At 45.0% G+C, this 21213-nt stretch overlaps 1 protein-coding gene across 4 annotated transcripts in view; it reads left to right on the top strand.

Moving 5' to 3' along the window:
* LOC120991595 (survival motor neuron protein-like) overlaps window positions 1–21213 on the top strand; it is a 78767-nt gene that overhangs the window by 9534 nt on the left and 48020 nt on the right. For 3 of the 4 annotated variants that reach the window (XM_040420377.1, XM_040420375.1, XM_040420374.1), the window contains exon 2: window positions 19276–19347. The exons of the other annotated variant lie outside the window; for it this stretch is intronic. In XM_040420377.1, the coding sequence (XP_040276311.1) occupies window positions 19276–19347 (72 nt within the window). The remainder of the gene's footprint in view (window positions 1–19275; window positions 19348–21213) is intronic. 4 annotated transcript variants of the gene reach the window in all.

Below are 21213 nucleotides of genomic sequence, written 5' to 3'. Positions count from 1 at the left end.
CCGAAAGCACGCGCTTCCGATTACGCTCCGGCTCCTCCGTGCGGCGTGTGTGGAAAGTACAACTTGTCCCACAATGTGAACAGACAAAAAAGTTATGGCTCTGGGAAGGCAGGGAGCGCAAAACGAAAAAAACAACCTCCGGGCCTGAAAGGGTTTAAGGGGTTCTCCAGGAATTTAAAAAAATGAAAATACTTAAATATTACTTGTCCTCGTGTGTGTGATCAGGACAGGTTTTGTGTGAACTAATGGGACAGCGGCCATTTTATTTCTCCTAATGATTTCTCCCCAGACAAAACGAGCCATTATAACTAATGAAAGGTATTTGAGAATATATTTATAATAAAGTAATATTTAAGTATTTTCATTTTCTTAATTCCCGGAGAACCCCTTTAAAGGGTTTGCCCCATCGGCACCAGGATCTGAATACTTTTGTAATTGCACGTAATGAAAAGATTTAGTATAGCCACTGAGTTATTCAATAAAATGTACCTGTATGTAAAATGTACCTGCTTCCACAAAATACTGATTGAGGGGTGCGATATACCTGCGTCCACCAAATATTGATTGAGGCCTGCAATACAGTACACCTGGTTCCACAAAATACTGATTGAGGAGTGCGATATTCCTGCTTCTACAAAATACTGATTAAGGGGTTCTGTATGCCTGCTTCTACAAAATACTGATTGAGGGGTGCGATATACCTGCTTCCACCAAATATTGATTGAGGCCTGCGATACACTGGCTTCCACAAAATATTGATTGAGGGATGCGATATATCTGCTCCACCAAATATTGATTGAGGGGTTCTATATACCTGTTGCAGTAAGCCGGATTGGAATAATGCACACTGACACTATAATATGAAATGACTGGGTTAGGTGTAAGTAATAGTTAATAGTTTTTGTTCTTGACTCCAATTGCAGTGTGCGCAGGGTACAGTCTCAGGGCCCTTTAAGGTGTTGCAACTCACGTACCAGGCTAGGAATGCCAGAGTGGTATAATGTCTCTGTGTGGTAGTAGTAATAGTGTCAACGGTGTCTCCTACCTTGGTACGGCTGGACTCCTGGATCCTGGCTCACTTGCAATAAATGAGTCTTGCTAGTAGGAGTAATTGAGGGATTTGGTAGCAATAATTGAGATCCAGACTTGGAATATAATTCAAACTAGTCTTTACTGGATGCAGCATTAATCCACACGAGATACAGCAATAGTCTTTGGTCCCAGCAGGTATTGGCAATGTATGGCAGGAATCTGTCTTCTGCTTTTATCATGTGCCTGGAGCTCTCTACAGGATAAGTCGTCTGCTTGTGGCTCTTAAATGTGGCAGGAATCTACATCTTCTGCACTGTCTATCTTCTGCTGTGTATGGGACTGACTAGCTGAGGAGGAATTTGGCTTCTCCTGGTCTCTGGATGGTACTCAGTTAGCTCACAGGGTATGCTTCTTCCTGGAGTTCTGGAGGTGGCTGCTTGCTTTCCATCAGCTGAGGCTGAAGGGCTCAGACTGGGAATTATGATCTTTGGTCTCAGCCGAGACAAGATCCTGGTCTGGAATCCCTAGAACTGGGAGCTCCTACCAGCACAGCCTTCCCCTAGCCGGGGTGGCTGGCACACTAACTGAACTTCCTTCCCTCCCCATGAGCCAGGACATGGGCGAGCCCACTCTGCTCAAAGAGGGGGGAGCTAAACTGGAATGTACTATTCCAGTCTAGAAATGCTAAACTGTTACTAAGGCCCTGCTAACACATTGCTGCCACCTGCTGGTGAACATGAAAATTACAGCAAATACATTTAACAAGGGTTTCAATGCACATTAGTGAGGATGTGATGTTAAATTACACAGGATGACAATGCAGATACACTTAACAGGTTGTAGCGGAGTAAAAGAGTTTCGTAACATAACTCTGGGATGTTACACTGTTTCCACAAAATACTGATTGAGGGGTGCGATATACCTGCTTCTACAAAATACTGATTGAGGGGTGCGATATACCTGCGTCCACAAAATATTGATTGAGGGGTGCGATATACCTGCTTCCACAAAATACTGATTGAGGGGTGCGATATACCGGCTTCCACCAAATACTGATTGAGGCCTGCAATATTCCTGCTTCCACAAATACTGCTCTTCTCTAGGGACTTTGGCACAGGGTCATTTTGAAAATGACAGGCAGAGGAAGAGGCAGGCCGTTCCGCAGGGGTGGTAGGAGTCGGGCAGGTGCACCAGGCCGGAGCCTAAGTGGGAAGTTGGAAAAGGTGCGTCAAAGGATGAACCAGAGTTGGTTGAGTGGCTCACTCAGCCTTCTGCTTCTGCACCCTCCTCATCCTCTGTATCTGCACCCTCCTCACTCTCTGCTGTGTGCACCCCCAAACACACCACCATAGCCCCTCCACTCGAGTCAGAGGAATTATTTTCCCATCCATTCCCAGACCTTACTGATGCGCAGCCATTCTTGGCATCGAATGAGGAAGAGAAGATAGCAACGGCCGCCACCCAACAGTCTGACGACAGTACCCAGATCAGCCCAAGGAGTGTGGTCCCCGCTGTTACTTCCTACTCCGAGATCTCTAATGTCAGTGGTGGTGAAGGTGACAATGATGGCGTATCGATAGACGTCAAGTGGGTGCCCACAAGAGAGGAATAGGAGGGGAGTTCAGAGGGAGAGACGGAGCAGCAGATAGGGAGGAGAAGGACGAAAAGAATGCAGAACTCGCAGTGCACAGGAGGAAAAAAGCAGACTTCAAATGTATCTGGAGCGAGCCATCCACCATGCACGATCACATCTTGCGCTCCCAGGACGCCGGCACATGGCTCCGCAGTGTGGGCTTTTTTTTAACGTGTCAGCTGCTGACAATAGTGTTGCCATCTGCAGCCTGTGCTGTCAATGCATAAGTAGCGGTAAGCCCAACACTCACCTAGGGACGACCACCTTAAGAAGACACCTGGCCTCCCATCACCGAGCTCAGTGGGAGCAACATCGTCAGAACCCACAAAGCCACACTCCCGGCGCTCCACGTCCTGCCTCTTTTCCTCCCATTGGTCCTTTACTCCACCTTCCACAGTGACGTTGTCGCGTTCATCTGGCAGAAGGCAGGCTTCCGTGGCTCAAATGTTCGAGCGTAAAACGTTGATGAAGCCGGATAACCCTCTTGCCCAACGGCTGACCGCTGGCTTGTCGGAACTGCTAGCCCGCCAACTACTGCCATATCAACTGGTGGACTCGGAGGCTGTAATGACCGACGACACGCACAGGGAGGAAAACAGGGAAAGCCCTGCCCAAGGGAGAAGGAAAGGTGGTGACCCCTAACTCACCTTGCGGCTGGCACCTGACTGCCCTGACGTCCCTAGACGGGTTCCTCACCCGTGCGGCGATCACGTGCCTAAACCCTGGCTTTCCCTAATATGAGCCCTGGATAGTGAACAGGCCGGTGGGATCGCTAGTCCACACCACTATCACTAAGAGGGAAACACCAGGGAGAGGACAGACAAAACATACAAACACATACACCCAGGTGGGCGACCACAATAAACCAAAAAGGTCCAACAGGGATCTGGAGGGTAGCGTACTGGACCAACTACCAGCGGACGCAGCAACACAGCTCCAGAAGGTCAGAATAGATGTCCAGGCAGGAAGCTCTATCTCTGGCAACCAGAGAAGTGTGAGAGAGAAATATAAGGAGGTCTGGGAGTGCTGGACAAGGAACAGCTGAGGAGAAGGAGCTACGGATCCCTGAGTGAGCCAAAAGGGTTTGCTAAGCAAACCCAGAAAGCTACCATAAGGAAAACAGCCCTATCTTAAATAGAGCGTGCAGCCAACCGCTGCGACTTCCTGACCCCGGGTATAACGGAGTCAGGCGTGGTCCTCGACACCCTCGTGACAGTACCCCCCTCTCTACGAGGGGCCTCCGGACACTCAGGACCAGGTCTCCCAGGATGAGAGGCATGAAAAACCCGAACTAACCTGTCGGCGTTTACCTCAGACGCAGGAACCCACATTCTTTCCTCTGGACCGTAACCTCTCCAATGCACCAGATATTGAAGAGAGCGGCGGACCCGACGAGAATTAACAATTTTGGATATCTGAAATTCTAGGTTACCATCCACAACAACAGGAGGGGGTGGCAGCGGTGATGGTTCTAGAGGTGGAACATATTTTTTGAGTAACGACTTATGAAAAACATTATGAATTTTAAAAGTCTGAGGTAACTCCAGGCGAAAAGCCACGGGGTTGATGATGGCTACAATTTTGTAAGGGCCAATAAACCTAGGACCCAGTTTCCAAGAGGGAACCTTCAATTTAATATTCCTAGTAGACAACCACACAGTCATTCACTCCTAGGTCCGGACCTGGCGACCGTCTCTTATCAGCCATGCATTTGTATTTACCTCCCATATTTTTCAAGTTAGCTTGCACCTTCTGCCATACCGATGAAAGAGATGACGAAAACCGTTCCTCTTCGGGAACCCCAGAAGACCCCCCCTCTTTGAAAGTACAGAATTGGGGATGAAAACCATATGCACCAAGAAATGGTGACTTGCCAGTGGATTCCTGACGACGATTATTTATGGCAAACTCAGCTAACGGTAAATATGATGACCACAACTCTTGGTTTTCAGACACAAAACATCTTAGATATGTCTCAAGGTTTTGGTTGGTACGCTCAGTCTGTCCATTCGACTGAGGATGGAAAGCAGAGGAAAAGGACAAGTGTACCCCCAAACGAGAACAAAAAGCTTTCCAAAATTTAGAAATAAACTGGGTACCCCGATCCGAAACAACATCGGAGGGGACCCCGTGAAGCTTCACGATTTCACTGACGAATACCTGAGCAAGAGTCTTAGCATTAGGTAGTGCGGGTAACGCAATGAAGTGTACCATTTTGCTAAACCTGTCCACTACTACCAAAATAACTGTTTTACCCGCAGACAAAGGTAAGTCAGTGATAAAATCCATTGACAGATGTGTCCACGGTCTATTGGGAATGACGAGTGGTAATAGAGACCCTGCAGGACGTGTATGTGAAACTTTTGCGCGCACACAGGTAGAACAAGAAGACACAAAATCCAATACATCCTGACGCAACCTTGGCCACCAAAAACGACGAGACAATAGTTCCAAGGTTGCTTTACTACCCGGGTGCCCAGCAAGTGCCGAATTATGATGTTCCTTTAATAATTCGAAACGTAAGTTCAACGGTACAAACAATTTCTCTGAGGGGCAAGAGACCGGGGCGTCCCCCTGGGCCTCTAACACCTTCCCCTCCAAAACAGAGTGTACCGCAGAAACAACCACTCCTCTTTGAAGAATGGGTACCGGATCACTCACATTACCCCCTCCAGGGAAACAACGAGATAGTGCATCAGCCTTGGTGTTCTTTGCCCCAGGACGATAGGTAATCACAAAGTTAAACCTGGTAAAAAATAGCGACCACCTAGCCTGTCTAGGGGTGAGACGCTTAGCTGATTCGAGGTACAGAAGATTTTTGTGGTCCGTAATCACAGTGACGGGGTGGACTGCCCCCTCTAAGAAATGACGCCACTCCTCAAACGCAAGTTTAATAGCTAATAGTTCCCTATTGCCAATATCGTAGTTCTTTTCTGCTGCAGATAGTTTTTTAGAAAAGAAAGCACAAGGACGCCATTTGCCAGGAGACGGACCCTGAGACAGCACCGCCCCCACTCCCACCTCTGACGCATCGACTTCAACAATAAAAGGCTGAGAGACATCAGGTTGGACCAGTACAGGTGCTGAGGTAAACCTCTCTTTTAGAGAGGAAAAAGCAACTTTAGCGGCGTCAGACCATTTAGAAAAATCAGTCCCCTTCCTAGTCATGTCAGTAAGCGGTTTTACAATAAGTGAATAATTTTTAATGAATTTCCTATAGAAATTCGCGAAGCCCAAGAACCGTTGTAGTGCTTTGAGGTTCTCAGGAAGATCCCAATCTAAAATTGCCTGGACCTTCCTAGGATCCATACGGAAACCTGACGCAGATAAAAAATAACCCAGGAATTGTATCTCCTGAACGGCGAAGACACATTTTTCAATTTTAGCATATAATTCATTCGTCCGTAGGACCTGCAGTACTTGTCTGACATGCACCTCATGTGTTTTCAGATCGGACGAATAAATTAAAATATCATCTAGGTATATTACCACAAACCTGCCGATTAGATGACTAAAAATGTCATTAACGAAATGTTGAAAGACGGCAGGAGCATTGGTCAGACCGAAAGGCATAACTAGATTTTCATAATGCCCCTCAGGGGTGTTAAACGCTGTCTTCCACTCATCCCCCTCCTTAATACGAATCAGATTGTAGGCACCCCTAAGATCAAGTTTGGAGAACCACCTAGCACCCGCAATCTGATTAAACAGGTCAGGAATGAGAGGAAGAGGGTATGGGTCTCGGATGGTTATCTGATTTAATTCGCGAAAATCTAAGCAAGGACGCAGGCCCCCATCTTTCTTTTTAACGAAGAAAAACCCTGCAGCCACGGGTGAAGAAGAGGGTCTGATGTGTCCCTTAGCCAAGCTCTCGGAGATATAATCTTTCATGGCTTGTCTCTCTGGACCCGAAAGATTATATAACCTGGTCTTGGGTAATTTTGCGCCGGGAATAAGGTTAACCGGGCAATCATAAGGACGATGAGGTGGTAACTTCTGACAACCCTTTTCAGAAAAAACATCCTCAAAGTCCGAAATAAATGTAGGTAGGGTAGTTATGGAGGCGACTAAGCAATTGCTATTTAAGCAATTTTCTCTGCACTGCTCACTCCACTCCAATATCTCCCTGGCCTGCCAATCCACCACTGGATTGTGCGCTACCAACCAGGGAAGACCCAGCACTACCGGAGTGGGAAGCCCCTCCAGAACATAACCTGAAAGCATCTCGTTATGGTGGTCCCCTACCCGAAGGTGTAAATTATGAACAATGTGCGTGAGGTTTCTCTGAGACAGGGGAGCAGAATCAATAGCGAATATGGGAATGGGTCTCTGTAAAGTACAGAGAGACAAACCCAAAGTGCGGGCAAAATGGGCATCTATCAAATTTACCCCTGCTCCACTGTCTAGAAAGAAAGAAATAGTCTCCGTCTTATCACCAAAAATAATAACAGCTGGCAACACAAATTGCGATGTACGTATGGAGGAAACGTATACCCCCCGGCTGACATCCTCCACACAGCCTGGGGTTAGTAGTTTTTCCAACGGTCTTTTGTTTCTGAGGAAAGAAGGACAGACATTAATGAAATGACCCCTCTCCCCACAAAAAAAACAAACCCCACGCCTACGGCGAGCCTCAGGAGGACGGACCTGACGAGTAGTTCCTCCTAGCTGCATAGGCTCGTCTAAGTCCGTACAGACTAACTGCTGCTTGGGAGGGGTTACCAATTGCTCCGTTTTTTTCAACCTGACCCTAAGGCGTCTATCTATTCGGATAGAAAGGGACATAACCGCATCAAGGGAAAAGGGGGTCTCATATAATGCAAGCGCATCCTTAACCCTTTCGGATAACCCAGAGCAGAACTGACTCCTGAGAGCCGGATCGTTCCATTGGGTATCCGTAGCCCACCTACGGAATTCAGAGCAATACTCCTCTACCGGCCGCTCTCCTTGTAAGAGTCTCCGTAATCTTGATTCAGCCAGGGCGACTCGGTCAGGGTCATCATATATGAGACCCAAGGCCCCAAAAAACTCATCCACTGACCGAAGAGCCTGGGAATCAGTAGGTAAAGAGAACGCCCAGGACTGCGGATCCCCCTGCAGCAGGGAAATAACAACCCCCACCCGCTGATCTTCATTACCAGAGGAGTAAGGGCGCAGTTTAAAATATAACTTACAGGCCTCACGGAATGTCAAAAACTTGTCCCTTCCCCCAGAAAATCTGTCAGGGAGAGGGACCTTGGGTTCCGCAACAACCTGGTTACCAGTAGCAACCGCTGGGCTTGCAGTCAGTTGTAAATGCTGCTGTTGCTGGAGGACCGACGCCTTCAATCCTACCACCTCCAAAGACAGGCCATGAAATTGTTTGGACAGAGCAGCAATTTGATCCATACTGGATTCTAAGTAGGTAAAAATATTTTTTTTTTTTTTTACCTACACAAAATAATGGCCAGAGATAATGTAATGACCGACGACACGCACAGGGAGGAAAACAGGGAAAGCCCTGCCCAAGGGAGAGGGAAAGGTGGTGACCCCTAACTCACCTTGCGGCTGGCACCTGACTGCCCTGACGTCCCTAGACGGGTTCCTCACCCGTGCGGCGATCACGTGCCTAAACCCTGGCTTTCCCTAATATGAGCCCTGGATAGTGAACAGGCCGGTGGGATCGCTAGTCCACACCACTATCACTAAGAGGGAAACACCAGGGAGAGGACAGACAAAACATACAAACACATACACCCAGGTGGGCGACCACAATAAACCAAAAAGGTCCAACAGGGATCTGGAGGGTAGCGTACTGGACCAACTACCAGCGAACGCAGCAACACAGCTCCAGAAGGTCAGAATAGATGTCCAGGCAGGAAGCTCTATCTCTGGCAACCAGAGAAGTGTGAGAGAGAAATATAAGGAGGTCTGGGAGTGCTGGACAAGGAACAGCTGAGGAGAAGGAGCTACGGATCCCTGAGTGAGCCAAAAGGGTTTGCTAAGCAAACCCAGAAAGCTACCATAAGGAAAACAGCCCTATCTTAAATAGAGCGTGCAGCCAACCGCTGCGACTTCCTGACCCCGGGTATAACGGAGTCAGGCGTGGTCCTCGACACCCTCGTGACAGAAGCCTTTCGAAAATTTGTGTCCATTGGCACACCGCAATGGAAGATCCCTGGAAGGAAATATTTCTCCCCGCAGGGCATCCCAGAGCTATATGGCTACGTTCAGCGGCAATTGAATATATCTCTGGCACACAGTGTCGGTGCCAAGATACATCTGACCACAGACACGTGGTCTAGCAAACACGGGCAGGGAAGGTACATAACTTTTACTGCCCACTAGATGAACCTTTTGATGGCCGTCAAGCATGTAACCCGTGGCACCTGTGTGGATTTGTTGTTACCGCAACGGATTGCATGCAGGCCTGCCTCTTCTTCTCCTCCTCCTACTACATCCTCCGTCTCCTCCTCGGCTGACTCCTCCTTTTCCACTGCTACCGCTTCTTCTGCTGCACCCCCCAAGCTTCCCAGAACCTATTCAACGTGCCAGGTGAGACGTTGCCATGCTGTGCTGCGACTGTTGTGCCTGGAAGCCAAGAGCGACACCGGTCCTGCACTGCTTTCAGCTCTGCGGTCACAGGCCGATCAGTGACTAACCCCGCTCAATTTGACAGTTGGTAAAGTGGTGTGCGACAACGGTGTCAATCTGCTGAGCGCGCTTAACCAGGGCAAAATGACGCACATGCCGTGCATGGCACACGTCCTGAACTTAGTCGTGCAGCGATTCGTTGCCAAATACCCCGGGGTCCAGGACGTCTTGCGGCAGGCCAGGAAAATCTCTGGCCATTTTAGAAGATCTTACACGGTCATGGCTCGCCTTGCTAACGTTCAGCGGCGACACCACCTGCCTGTCAGACGTCTTGATTTGTGACAGCCCGAAGCGCTGGAACTTCACCTTGTATATGCTTGATAGGCTGCTCCAGCAGCAACATGCCGTTAACTACTACCTGTATGAACTCTGCAGCAGGACAGGTTCTGGGGAGCTTGGTTTCTTTTCACCGTGCCAGTGCTGCTCATGCGCGACGCATGCAGACTTACTGCGGCCATTTGATATCACCAAACTGGTCAGTCGCAGCCAGGGCATCGTCAGTAACATCATACCTTACGGCTTCTTTCTGGAGCGTGCATTGCATCGTGTCATTGATCAAGCCATCGAGGAGCAAGAGCTGGAAGATGAGGAAGTCGTAATGCTGAATAAATTCCCAGGGGAGGCTACTCCATCTGAGACAAGTCAGCAGGAATCTGAAGAGGAGTCAAAGGAGGATGGTTTCTGGGGAAGGAGGAGGAGGAGCAAGAAGAGCAGGCTTTGAGGGGGACTTTAAACTTTTGGTCCGTGGCTGGGGGGAGGAGACCAAGGACAACATTCTCCTGGGCGATGAGCAGGAGCCAGGGCGCTCCACCGCTTCCAATTTAGTGCAAATGGGGGCCTTCATGCTCCAGTGTTTGAAGAGGGACCCCCGTATAAAAAGCATAAAGGGCAAGGACCAGTACTGGGTGGCAATGTACTTAGAAACCCGGTACAAACACAAAATGGCGGTCATGTTACCAGCATCACAGAGGGCTGTCAGAATGCAGCATTTCCAGGCCTTGCTGCCAGAAATACTGCATTCTGCTGTTGCGGGTGCTGGCAGAGGAATTTCCACCCACAGTGAAACAGGTGCGGGTACCAATCATACCGCACCTGCAAGAAAGAGGGTGGTTTGAAGATTTGTTGGTCACTTCTGATATGAGATCATTCTTGCAACCAACCCATCGAGAGCCGCCCTCCGGATCATGCCTCAGGGAACGCCTAGACCGACAGATGTCCGACTACATTGGGTTAACGGCCGATGTGGACGCTCTAAGAAGCGAGGAACCCCTGGACAACTGGGTGTGCAGGCTTGACCTGTGGCCAGAGCTGGTACAATTTGCCATGGAAATCTTGGCTTGCCCCTTGTCGAGTGTTCTGTCCGAAAGGACATTCAGCGCAGTAGGGGAGGATCGTGACCGATAAGCGCACTTGCCTAGCTCACGACAGTGTGGACTACCTCACATTTCTAAAAATGAATGAGGCATGGAAATCGGAGGAATTCAACACCTGTGACGACCACATGTAATTGAATTTCCTCATGCCAGCCCACACATATCCGCCACCACCGAGAACAAAGAATGGTCCTTGTCTTATGTATATACAGCGGCATAAAAGGCCTTTTCTGTCAGGTGAATGCCTAATTTTTGGGGCCTCTACTCCAGTGGCCTACAGTAAAATTTCTATCCAGTGACCGCCTAATGTACCTCCAGACACATAATCACTACTTCTTTTCTGTCAGGTGAATGCCTAATTTTTGAGGCCTGTACTGGCCTACAGTAAAAATTTTAGCCACTGACCGTCTAATATACCTCCAGCCACATAATCACTTGTTCTTTTCTGTCAAGTGAATGCCTAATTTTTCGGGCCTGTACTGGCCTACAGTAAAATTGTTATTCAGTGACCGCCTAATATACCTCCAGCCACATAATCACTTGTTCTTTTTTGTCAGGTGAATGCCTATTTTTTGGAGCCTGTACTCCCGTGGCCTAAAATAAAAATTTTCTAGGCTCCAGCAGGGCACATTTTTGAGAGTTTCCCTTTAAGACGCATAAAAATGGCCCCTGATTAAAATACATATTTTCGTGGGAATTTTTGCCATTGATCCCCCTCTGGTATGTCAGTGTCCATGTTGTGGGACTATTTGTGCACTTCTAGTAAGTATTTGTTCGCTGTAAATATGACCTGAAGGTTTTTCATGTTCGCCTGCCATTCAAGTGAATGGGGCCCGCCACCAACGTGCTGTTCGTGAACATTTGATCGCGAACTCGCGTTCGCGAAACGTCCCGGCCGATGTTCATCCATCACTACTTATTAACCCAAAGCCCCCAGCCACCCAGGGTCTTATTAAACATAGGCCCCCAGCCACCCATGGTCTTATTAAACCTAGGGCCCCAGCCAACCAGAGTTTTATTAATCCCAGCCACCCAGGTTCTTATTAACTTCAGGTTTTATTAATCCTGGGCCCACATCCACCCAACATGTTATTAACCCCAGGCTCCCAGCCAACCAGTATTTTATTAACCCCAGGCTCACAACTACCCAGCATCTTATTTTGTACTCATCTTTGCCTATAAATACTCCCCAAAATACTAAGAGGAGTATTTTCACGCTGCTGGAAAAATGTAGTTCAGTTTAAGTGTGAAAAAACTGATGACAGGTTCCTTTTAACCCCTTAAGGACTTAAGTGCTGATAACTTTAAAACGCTTTGACTTATCCAGGCCATTCCAGGCCATTCTGAGATAGTTTTTTCGTCACATATTGTACTTCATGACACTGGTAAAATGAAGTAAAAAAAAAAACATTTTTATTTATAAAAAAATACCAAATTTCAATTTCTCTACTTCTATAATACATAGTAATACCTCCAAAAATAGTTATTATTTTACATTCCCCATATGTCTACTTCATGTTTGGATCATTTTGGGAATTATATTTTATTTTTTGGGGATGCTACAAGGCTTAGAAGTTTAGAAGCAAATCTTGAAATCTTTCTGAAATTTTCAAAAACCCAATTTTTAGGGACCAGTTCAGGTCTGAAGTCACTTTGTGAGGCTTACATAATAGAAACCACCCAAAAATGACCCCATTCTATAAACTACACCCCTCAAGGTATTCAAAACTGATTTTACAAACTTTGTTAACCCTTTAGGTGTTCCACAAGAATTAATGGAAAATAGAGATACAATTTCAAAATTTCTCTTTTTTGGCAGATTTTTTATTTTAATAATTTTTTTCCAGTTACAAAGCAAGGATTAACAGCCAAACCAAACTCAATATTTATCGCCCTGATTCTGTAGTTTACAGAAACACCCCATATGTGGTCGTAAACTACTGTACGGGCACACAAGGAAAGGAATGCCATACGGATTTTGGAAGGAAGATTTTGCTAGACAGTTTTTTTTGACACCATGTCCTATTTGAAGCCCTTCTGATGCAACCCTAGAGTAGAAACTCCAAAAAAGTGACCTCATCTAAGAAACTACACCCCTCAAGGTATTCAAAACAGATTTTACAAACGTCGTTAACCCTTTAGGTGTTCCACAAGAGTTATTGGCAAATGGAGATGAAATTTCAGAATTTCAATTTTTGGGCAAATTTTCCATTTTAATCCATTTTTCCCAGTAACAAAGCAAGGGTTAACAGCCAAACAAAACTCAATATTTATGGCCCTGATTCTGTAGTTTACAGAAACACATCATATGTGGTCGTAAACAGCTCAACGGGCACATGGCAGGGCGCAGAAGGAAAGGAATGCCATACTGTTTTTGGAAGGCAGATTTTGCTGGACTGTTTTTTTTCACACCATGTACCATTTAAAGCCCCCCTGATGCACTTCTAGAGTAGAAACTCCAAAAAAGTGGCCCCATTTTAGAAACTACGGGATAGGGCGGCAGTATTGTTGGTACTTGTTTAGGGTACATATGATTTTTGGTTGCTCTATATGTGGCAGTCCGTTATTTAGCTCACCTTTCCAGAGGTGAAAAGGTAGGGGGATTAGTCAGATTATTTCGCAGAAGGAGACCTCAGGAGACAGAAGTGCATTTCAACTGGCGTCCTGCCAGCTTTATTTCACAGGTTGCATTAAAACACAAAAACATAAACGGAACACCTAGCCTTGTCCAGGCTCTAACTAAACAATAGGTCCCTCTCTAGGACGTGGATGAGCTATCCTCAGTCCACCCAAAATAAGCACGCTGTCTGAACAGCAACCTGTGATACTTGCAGTTTGCAGGCTCTGGACCTTCAGGGTCCCTCAGTGAGATGTGGCTTCTCTCACTCCCAGGAAGTTCTGAGCAAGTGTGTTGACAGCCCAGTTTTCTAGCAACTCCCCAGGTGCAGCTCATCAGGACCCAGGCTTAGGTTTTTTAACCATTTCCTAAATAACTTTCTTCAGCATATGCTAAGAACCTGGGAGACACATATATACCCTCAATTACTTCACCCTGTGAGACACCACATATATTACACTTTTTGTGAGGCAAGATAACAAGAAATAGCTGTTTTTATTTTTTGTTATTTACAACATTCATCTGACAGGTTAGATCATGTGATATTTTTATAGACCAGGTTGTCACGGATGCGGCGATGCCTAATATGTATACTTTTTTTTTATTTATGTAAGTTTTACACAATGATTTCATTTTTGAAGCAAAAAAAATCATGTTTTAGTGTTTCCATAGTCTGAGAGCCATAATTTTTTCAGTTTTTGGGCGATTACCTTGGGTAGGGTATGATTTTTGCGGGTTGAGATGATGGTTTTATTGGCACTATTTTGGGGTGCGTGTGACTTTTTGATCGCTTGCTATTACACTTTTTGTGATGTAAGGTGACAAAAAATGGTTTATTTAGCACAGTTTTTATTTTAATTTTTTTACGGTGTTTATCTGAGGGGTTAGGTCATGTGATTTTTCTATAGCGCCGGTCGATACGGACGCGGCGATACCTAATATGTATACTTTGTTTTATTTATGTAAGTTTTACACAATAATATCATTTTTGAAACAAAAAAAAATCATGTTTTAGTGTCTCCATATTCTGAGAGCCATAGTTTTTTCAGTTTTTGGGCGATTATCTTAGGTAGGGTCTCATTTTTTGCGGGATGAGATGACGGTTTGATTGGCACTATTTTGGGTTTTGATCGCTTGCTATTACACTTTTTGTGATGTAAGGTGACAAAAAATGGTTTATTTAGCACAGTTTTTATTTTTTACGCGCTGCCTTCTATGCCATCGGGTCCCCCCCACAGCCCCATGGGGACCCGATGGCACCACCGCCGCACCAGGTAAAAGCTGCAAACCGCATGTCTGAATTGACCCCCCCCCCCCCCGCGCATTTAGCCAAGGTGCCTGCTCAATGATTTGAGCAGGGACCTTGTTCCGTTCACCACCCGCCGGGCGGCGGTGATCTGAACAACACATGACGGACCGGTACGTCATGGGTCCTTAAGGACTCGGGAACCATGCCGTACCAATACGTCATGGGTCCCTAAGGGGTTAAATGGAGTCTGGCAGCAGTTTTGACCCTGCAAATCTGCTGATAAGGGTAAGATCTACACTTGCTCTGTGTTTAGAGTTGCACCTGTGTTTGACTCAAAATCACTGATGAAAATCACTGACTGTGTGAATAAGGCCACAGTGAATATATTCAGGGAAGCGCTTATACAGTATGTATGTGCATTCTCTTATCAATTTAGATAAAAATGGCATCAAAAGCCTTTCTGCACTGTTGCTGGGCAAGGGCCCATATTTGTTCTATCTATCATCCAGTACATGTTACCTGTGTGTGAAAAAATAGGAGCAATAATTGGCATGGGTGGAAAGAGTAAAAATTTGAGCCAACTGATTTTCAGTATGAGGCCTAATCTATGTATAGACATAGATGCCCTATGTTGACTGGAAAGACCGAGGGGGAGATTTATCAAAACTGATGTAAAGGAAAACTGTCTTAGTTGCCCATAGCAACCAATCAAATTCCATCTTTCATTTTTCAGAGCTCCTTTGGGAAATAAAAGGTGGAATCTGATTGGTTGCTATGGGCAACTAAGACAGTTTTCCTTTACATCACTTTTGAGACTCTTTTGTCAGACATCTTAGGAACCCTAGGTGCTTTAAAAGTTTGCACTCTTTGTCTTTCTAATAAAAGGTATCACTTTAACAACAGCTCCTTCTACATGTCAGCTCTCCTAAAAAGTTTGCTTTAGTAAATACTTGTATTTCCTATGAAATTCTGCATTATGTCATTGTTCTGTTATTCCTCAAAAAAACAACTCCTGAATAGATTGACTACTTTGAGCTACCGTTTCCTTTGTCAAAGGGGTGTGTCCTACATAGCACTGATTGAACAGTGTCATAATATACATCTCACTGGTAACCCCCAGTTGACATTTTATTAATATTTCTATAAAGTTTATTTATGCTATGTACACCTTCGGAGGCAATTTTTTTTATGATTGCATTTTACTCATTTTTGGCTAAAAATCATATTTTCGATTAGCCTTTATAAAAAATATTGAGCGATTCTGTCAAAAAGGGTTAACTGCTTTTCTAACTTTGTGACTGGTAATTTCATTATCACTTTCTGTCTGTAATCTAATAACCCTTATCTCTAAACTACTAAGATGTCATAAACACTTGTATAAGCCACGTTCTTTGCAGAAAGATAAGAGCTGAACTATAATAAGTGTTTATAATCTCAGAGAGCAGAGATAAGGAGTCCATCAGCTCGTCAACTGACGGAAAAGGCTACTACAGGCAGCTAGTAGAGCTCTGTACAGAAAAAAGGATTCCATGTTTTTAATAAAGACCAATTGAAAAAAAGATTTTTAGCTCATAATAAGTACAATGCAATAATAAAAAATAAAAAAAATGCCCCAAAAGGTGTACATAGCCTTTAACAGTGTGATTATTCCTTTTTTATTTATTTTATTGCTCCACTAGAGGGACATAAAAACTGGGGGGAAAAATGATTCATTTTAATTCATATTTGTGTTTGAATGGGTTATTTTGAGAACCAGTTGTGTTCGGTCTGTATTAGTTCTATCAGGTTTGATGGAAGAATAAGTCCATCTACTTGTCTCCTGTCAAAAATAACCAAAACCTGGTGGAACTGACACAAACTGATGCAACGAAGTTTCAAAATTAATCTGATAATTTTTTCCTGGGTCCTAAGAACTGATTCTCCAGAATTATAATACTATGAGGAATACAAGTATTTGCTATGTACAGTATGTCAGGAGAAGCCACTGGGTTTCTTTAAAGGGGTTGTCTGGGTTACAGATATTGATGACCTATCCTCAATATCAGATTGGCGGGGGTCCGACTTCCAGCACCCCCACTAATCAACTGTTTGATGGGGCCATGATGCTCATGTGAGTGTCCTCTTCAGTGTTTACCTGCACGCCATCTCCACTGTAGAGGCAGAGCAGGGTAATTACTGCTTCCTCTGCCATTCAGCTGATCGGTGCCGGGAGTCTGCCCCCGCCAATTTGACATTGATGACCTATCCTGAGGATAGGTCATCAGTGTCATAAAACCAGACAACCTCTTTAACTAAAATCCAATGTCCTATGATTAAAATGGAACGAAAGTATCTTAAAGGGGTTATCCCACTTTGCCTTTTCATACTTACCTGCTGCCAGCGCGCCCTTCACTTCCTGGATTCTGCCTGGGGACGGGCTTCATCTTGATTGAAGTCTTCTCCCGGCCGGGCCGTGCGCTGGGCTGAACGCGCACGTCGCCGCGCATGCGCCATGGTGACTTATTCTTGGTTAGTATAGTACAGAGTCGTCGTGTGCGTTCGCGGCTCTGTACTATTCTGGCCGGGAAGAAGTCACCATCGCGAATGCGCGGCGGCATGTGCGTTCAGGACAGCGAGCGGCCCGGCCGGGAGAAAATAAGGAGTCTTCTGCGCAAACGCGGCCACCGGGATTCTGGAGAAGAGCGGTGGCCGTAACCAGGGGAGACCGAATGACAACAATGAGGTAAGTGGGGATGAATTTTATCCTAAACGGTGGGAATTTGTTAATCAAATATATTTACAAAAATTATCACTGTCAAATCATTAACAGATTTAACAGTGATCATTATGATGGGATAACCCCTTTAACCATAATCTGTTTCTAGAGGTGTCTTCCTGATCGACAGCACTTTGGTTGTTGTCCGAAAAATGTTTTGTTTTTTTTTGTTTTTTTTTATAGTCTTTATTTAAAGCTTTTCTTTTTTTTTTTTTTTTTTTTAAAAGACATGAAAAACCGACTTACAACACGGTTTCAAGACTAGAGTCAACAGCATTACTTGTACATGCTCAATATTTGTGTACATCATAATGATACTTCTTTACATACTTTTGTTTAACAACATTAGTACATATCAGTTTATGGATTGTTATTCAGCTTCATCAACTCCAGAAGGGATACCCCATCCACTCACACATTCACACACACACCACAGCACTGCAGTTCCTCTTCCTTCAACTAGTTATTGTAAATGGTCAATCATGGAAGGTTCCGTCTCTTCTCCACTCCCAAATGCGGTCTATTGCTAATAGGATCAGCTCAGCAACTACCATATGTTGAGCGGTCTGACCTACACCTCCCACCCCCATCCCTTAACTGATTGTCTCCCTCGATTCTAAATTATCACTAATCTAGCTCTCAACTAATGCCCCCAGATTTTATCAAATTTTTCCGCATTTCCCCTCGCCATAAAGGTCAATTTGTACATTGGCAGAGCCGCATCTATAATCTGAGTCCAGTGTTGAACTGATGGGACTGCCGGAGGCTTCCAATGCAGCAAAATGGATTTCCTGGCATAAAACATCAAGAGTTGATAAAGTATCCTAGCGTATTTTGTTTGGATCAGATCATTTACCAACCCTAACAGACTATTCTCTGGGGAGCAGACTGCTGGTAGACCCAGTTTTTCATTGAGGAACCCATGAATTCCCGACCAATACTCTGCTATCACTGGGCAATTCCAAATCATATGAATCAGGGTTCCCCTATCATTGCCACATCTAGTACATTGAGCACTATCTAACCTACGCATCCGTTCCAGTCTTACAGGTGTCAGATATGTGCGATGCAGCCATTTAGTCTGAATTAGTCTGAAAAATGTTGCATGTTTTCTATAATATAAACAAGGATTTTATATATTTTTTGTTGGAAGCACGGTCCATTGCTGCTGTAAAGAAAAATAATCACTCGGCATTCTGTGTGCATAACTGAAAATGTGCAGATATATTACTACATACATCCAGGTCAGTCATAGGATCACATCATGATACCACTGTATAAGGCCCCATGCACACGACCATTTCTGTTTTACGGTCTGCAAACCGCAGATCTGCAAAATACGGATGCAGTCTGTTTGCCATCTGCATCTTTTTTGGAGACTCATTGACTTCAGTGGTTCCATGATCTGCATTTTGCGGACATATTCTTTCTTTTTGCCGAACGGACGTACAAAAAGATATAACAAGTTCTGTACTTTGCCATAAAATGCAAGTTGGAGAAAATAAGAATAAATGGCCTTGGTTATAAATAGGTAAGAGGCTTTTAAACCAATGATCTTCTACTTGTATATTATGAAATGAAGAGTGATTCATTTCCTGGTGACTGAGTTTTCTATCATGATGACTGTCCTTATGAGTGAGCATTAAAGGCAGGGGATCCTGTATGTGTTCTGATCTCAGAAGCTGGTTAGGACTGTGTATTACAAGAATGGATATGACGAAGCCTGTGTGCTAAGTAATGACTGTATTTGCCCTAATGCAGGGATGGCCAACCTGCGGCTCTCCAGCTGTTGTAAAACTACAATTCCCACCATGCCCTGCTGTAGGCTGATAGCTGTAGGCTGTCTGGGCATGCTGGGAGTTGTAGTTTTGCAACAGCTGGAGAGCCATAGGTTGGCCATCCCTGCCCTAATGGATATGTGTGCTAATGAAGAGAAGATGAGAAACGTATGTGTCTTGAAATATCTTCTCTCGGGTCTTTCAGAGTGAAGATATTGATGAGTGGGACGATGCTGCTCTTATTAAATCCTATGAAAAGGCTGTCCAATCTTTCCAGGTACCTAACACCTAACTGCATTTACCTAATCTTTCTCTCTAAGGGCTCATGCACACGGCCGTAGTTTTGGTCCGCATCCAGTCCACGTTTTTTGTTGACCTATTCATCTCAATGGGGCTGCAAAAGATCCTGCATCCATAAGTCCATTCCACAGCCCTGCAAAAATATAGAACATGTCCTATATCTTGTCCGTTGCAGACAAGGAAAGGACATTTCTGAAGGAGTAAAAAAAAATAATTAAAAAATGCCGGCAGGCCCCCAGTAGTTTTGGTCTGCATCCGATCCGTGTCTTTTGTTGATCAGATGCAGACCCATTCATCTCAGTGAGGGCGCGAAAGATGCAGACAGCACACCCATGTGCTCTCCGCATCCATAAGTCTGTCCCGCAGCCCTGCAGAAACATAGAACAGGGCATTTCTGAAGGAGTAAAAAAAATGGTGGCAGGCTCTCGGACGGTATTTGTGTTCTGTGGATCACAAAAACAGATACGGTCGTGTGCAGGAGCCCTAAGGGGAATATACCTAATTAATTCCTAGTCTCCAGCGAAACATCACGTTATACTCTGCTCTGGTTAAACTCATGAAGACTGTTAAAAGACTAAAATCAGAATTCCAGCTGTCTCCTGGAATGGAATGAAGAATGACAGTTTTCACCTTACACTTTTTGCAATCCTGATCAATCAGCTAGATGTGACTCTGAGCCTTGAGGCTCCAATTGGGGCTGAACCCAAAAGTTGCATTTATATTATTGTAAGGGAGGCAGTGTGTAGGAAGATAAAGCGTATGTTCCTCTGTTCCTCACATTTGCTTTCATTATCTAGAGAAATTGGGTTTCTAAAATTCAGGTGAGCCTTCTGAGATTGACAGTTGCTGAAATGCCTGGTCATATTTCACTGACCTAAAAATTGTTAACCTCTTTAAAAGCTCACTACAGCCACTCAGGGTGGTGTCACACTCGGGTTTTTGTGGCAGTTTTTGATGCCAAAGTCAGAAATGGATCCCACAGGAAGGAGAAGTACAGTTCTTATGCTTCCAACCCACTTCTAGCTTTGCCCCAAAAAACTGCATAAAAGAATTTCCAGCGCAGCCGCTCCTGTCCTCCGTGCAAGAATTCATTTACTTGACTGTAGTGATGGCATACCGTATACCACACCTCACAGCTGCAGCCACTGACTGGCCTCAGTGATATATGGCGTGAGACAGCTGAGGCGGTCATGTGGAGTGTATAGCTATATCACAGCTGCAGCCATGTAAACTCAGACCAGAACTGAGGACTGGAGCAACGATGGAGGGATTAACTGATGAGTATAGGATTTTTATTTTATCACATTTAGTGCCATTAGTCTTTTTTAAGTACGTTGGACAACCCCTTTAAGTAAGAACCAGAAGAGCCCAAGGAGTAAGGCTTTAAAGGGATTGGGTAATTGACCAGTTGAAATCTTTACTAGATCCCTTATGCATAAGCTCATTCTAAAAAGACATTATAATGCTGAAGTTTGAACTAAAAGCATAGTTATAGGGGGTGCAGAGGTTCCCTGGTTCCTGAGAGGAGCCTAATAGCCTTTTTACTGCATAAGACTCCATTAGTATAAGGGACATTTGGCAGGTAGGATCCCTATTACAGATTTTGCATTGGGCCCATGAGCTTCGAGTTATGCCTGTAATCAGGTCAGTTTACAATCGAAAAAAAGTTAGTCTTTCCCACCTCTTTGTGATATAAACTAATTTTCCCCTATAAAAACAGATACATTACTAGCAATCACTTTCCTTTCATTGGACATATCTGTGCTGTTAGAATTGTACCAGACTGTGGGTTTTGTAGCTTGAGTCCCTGTGACCACCAAGCAGCAGGGGTGAAGTATCACAA

The sequence above is a fragment of the Bufo bufo genome, chromosome 2 (genome assembly GCF_905171765.1).
Source record: "Bufo bufo chromosome 2, aBufBuf1.1, whole genome shotgun sequence".
Taxonomy (NCBI): Eukaryota; Metazoa; Chordata; class Amphibia; order Anura; family Bufonidae; genus Bufo; species Bufo bufo.
This window is presented reverse-complemented; position numbering and strand designations above follow the sequence as displayed.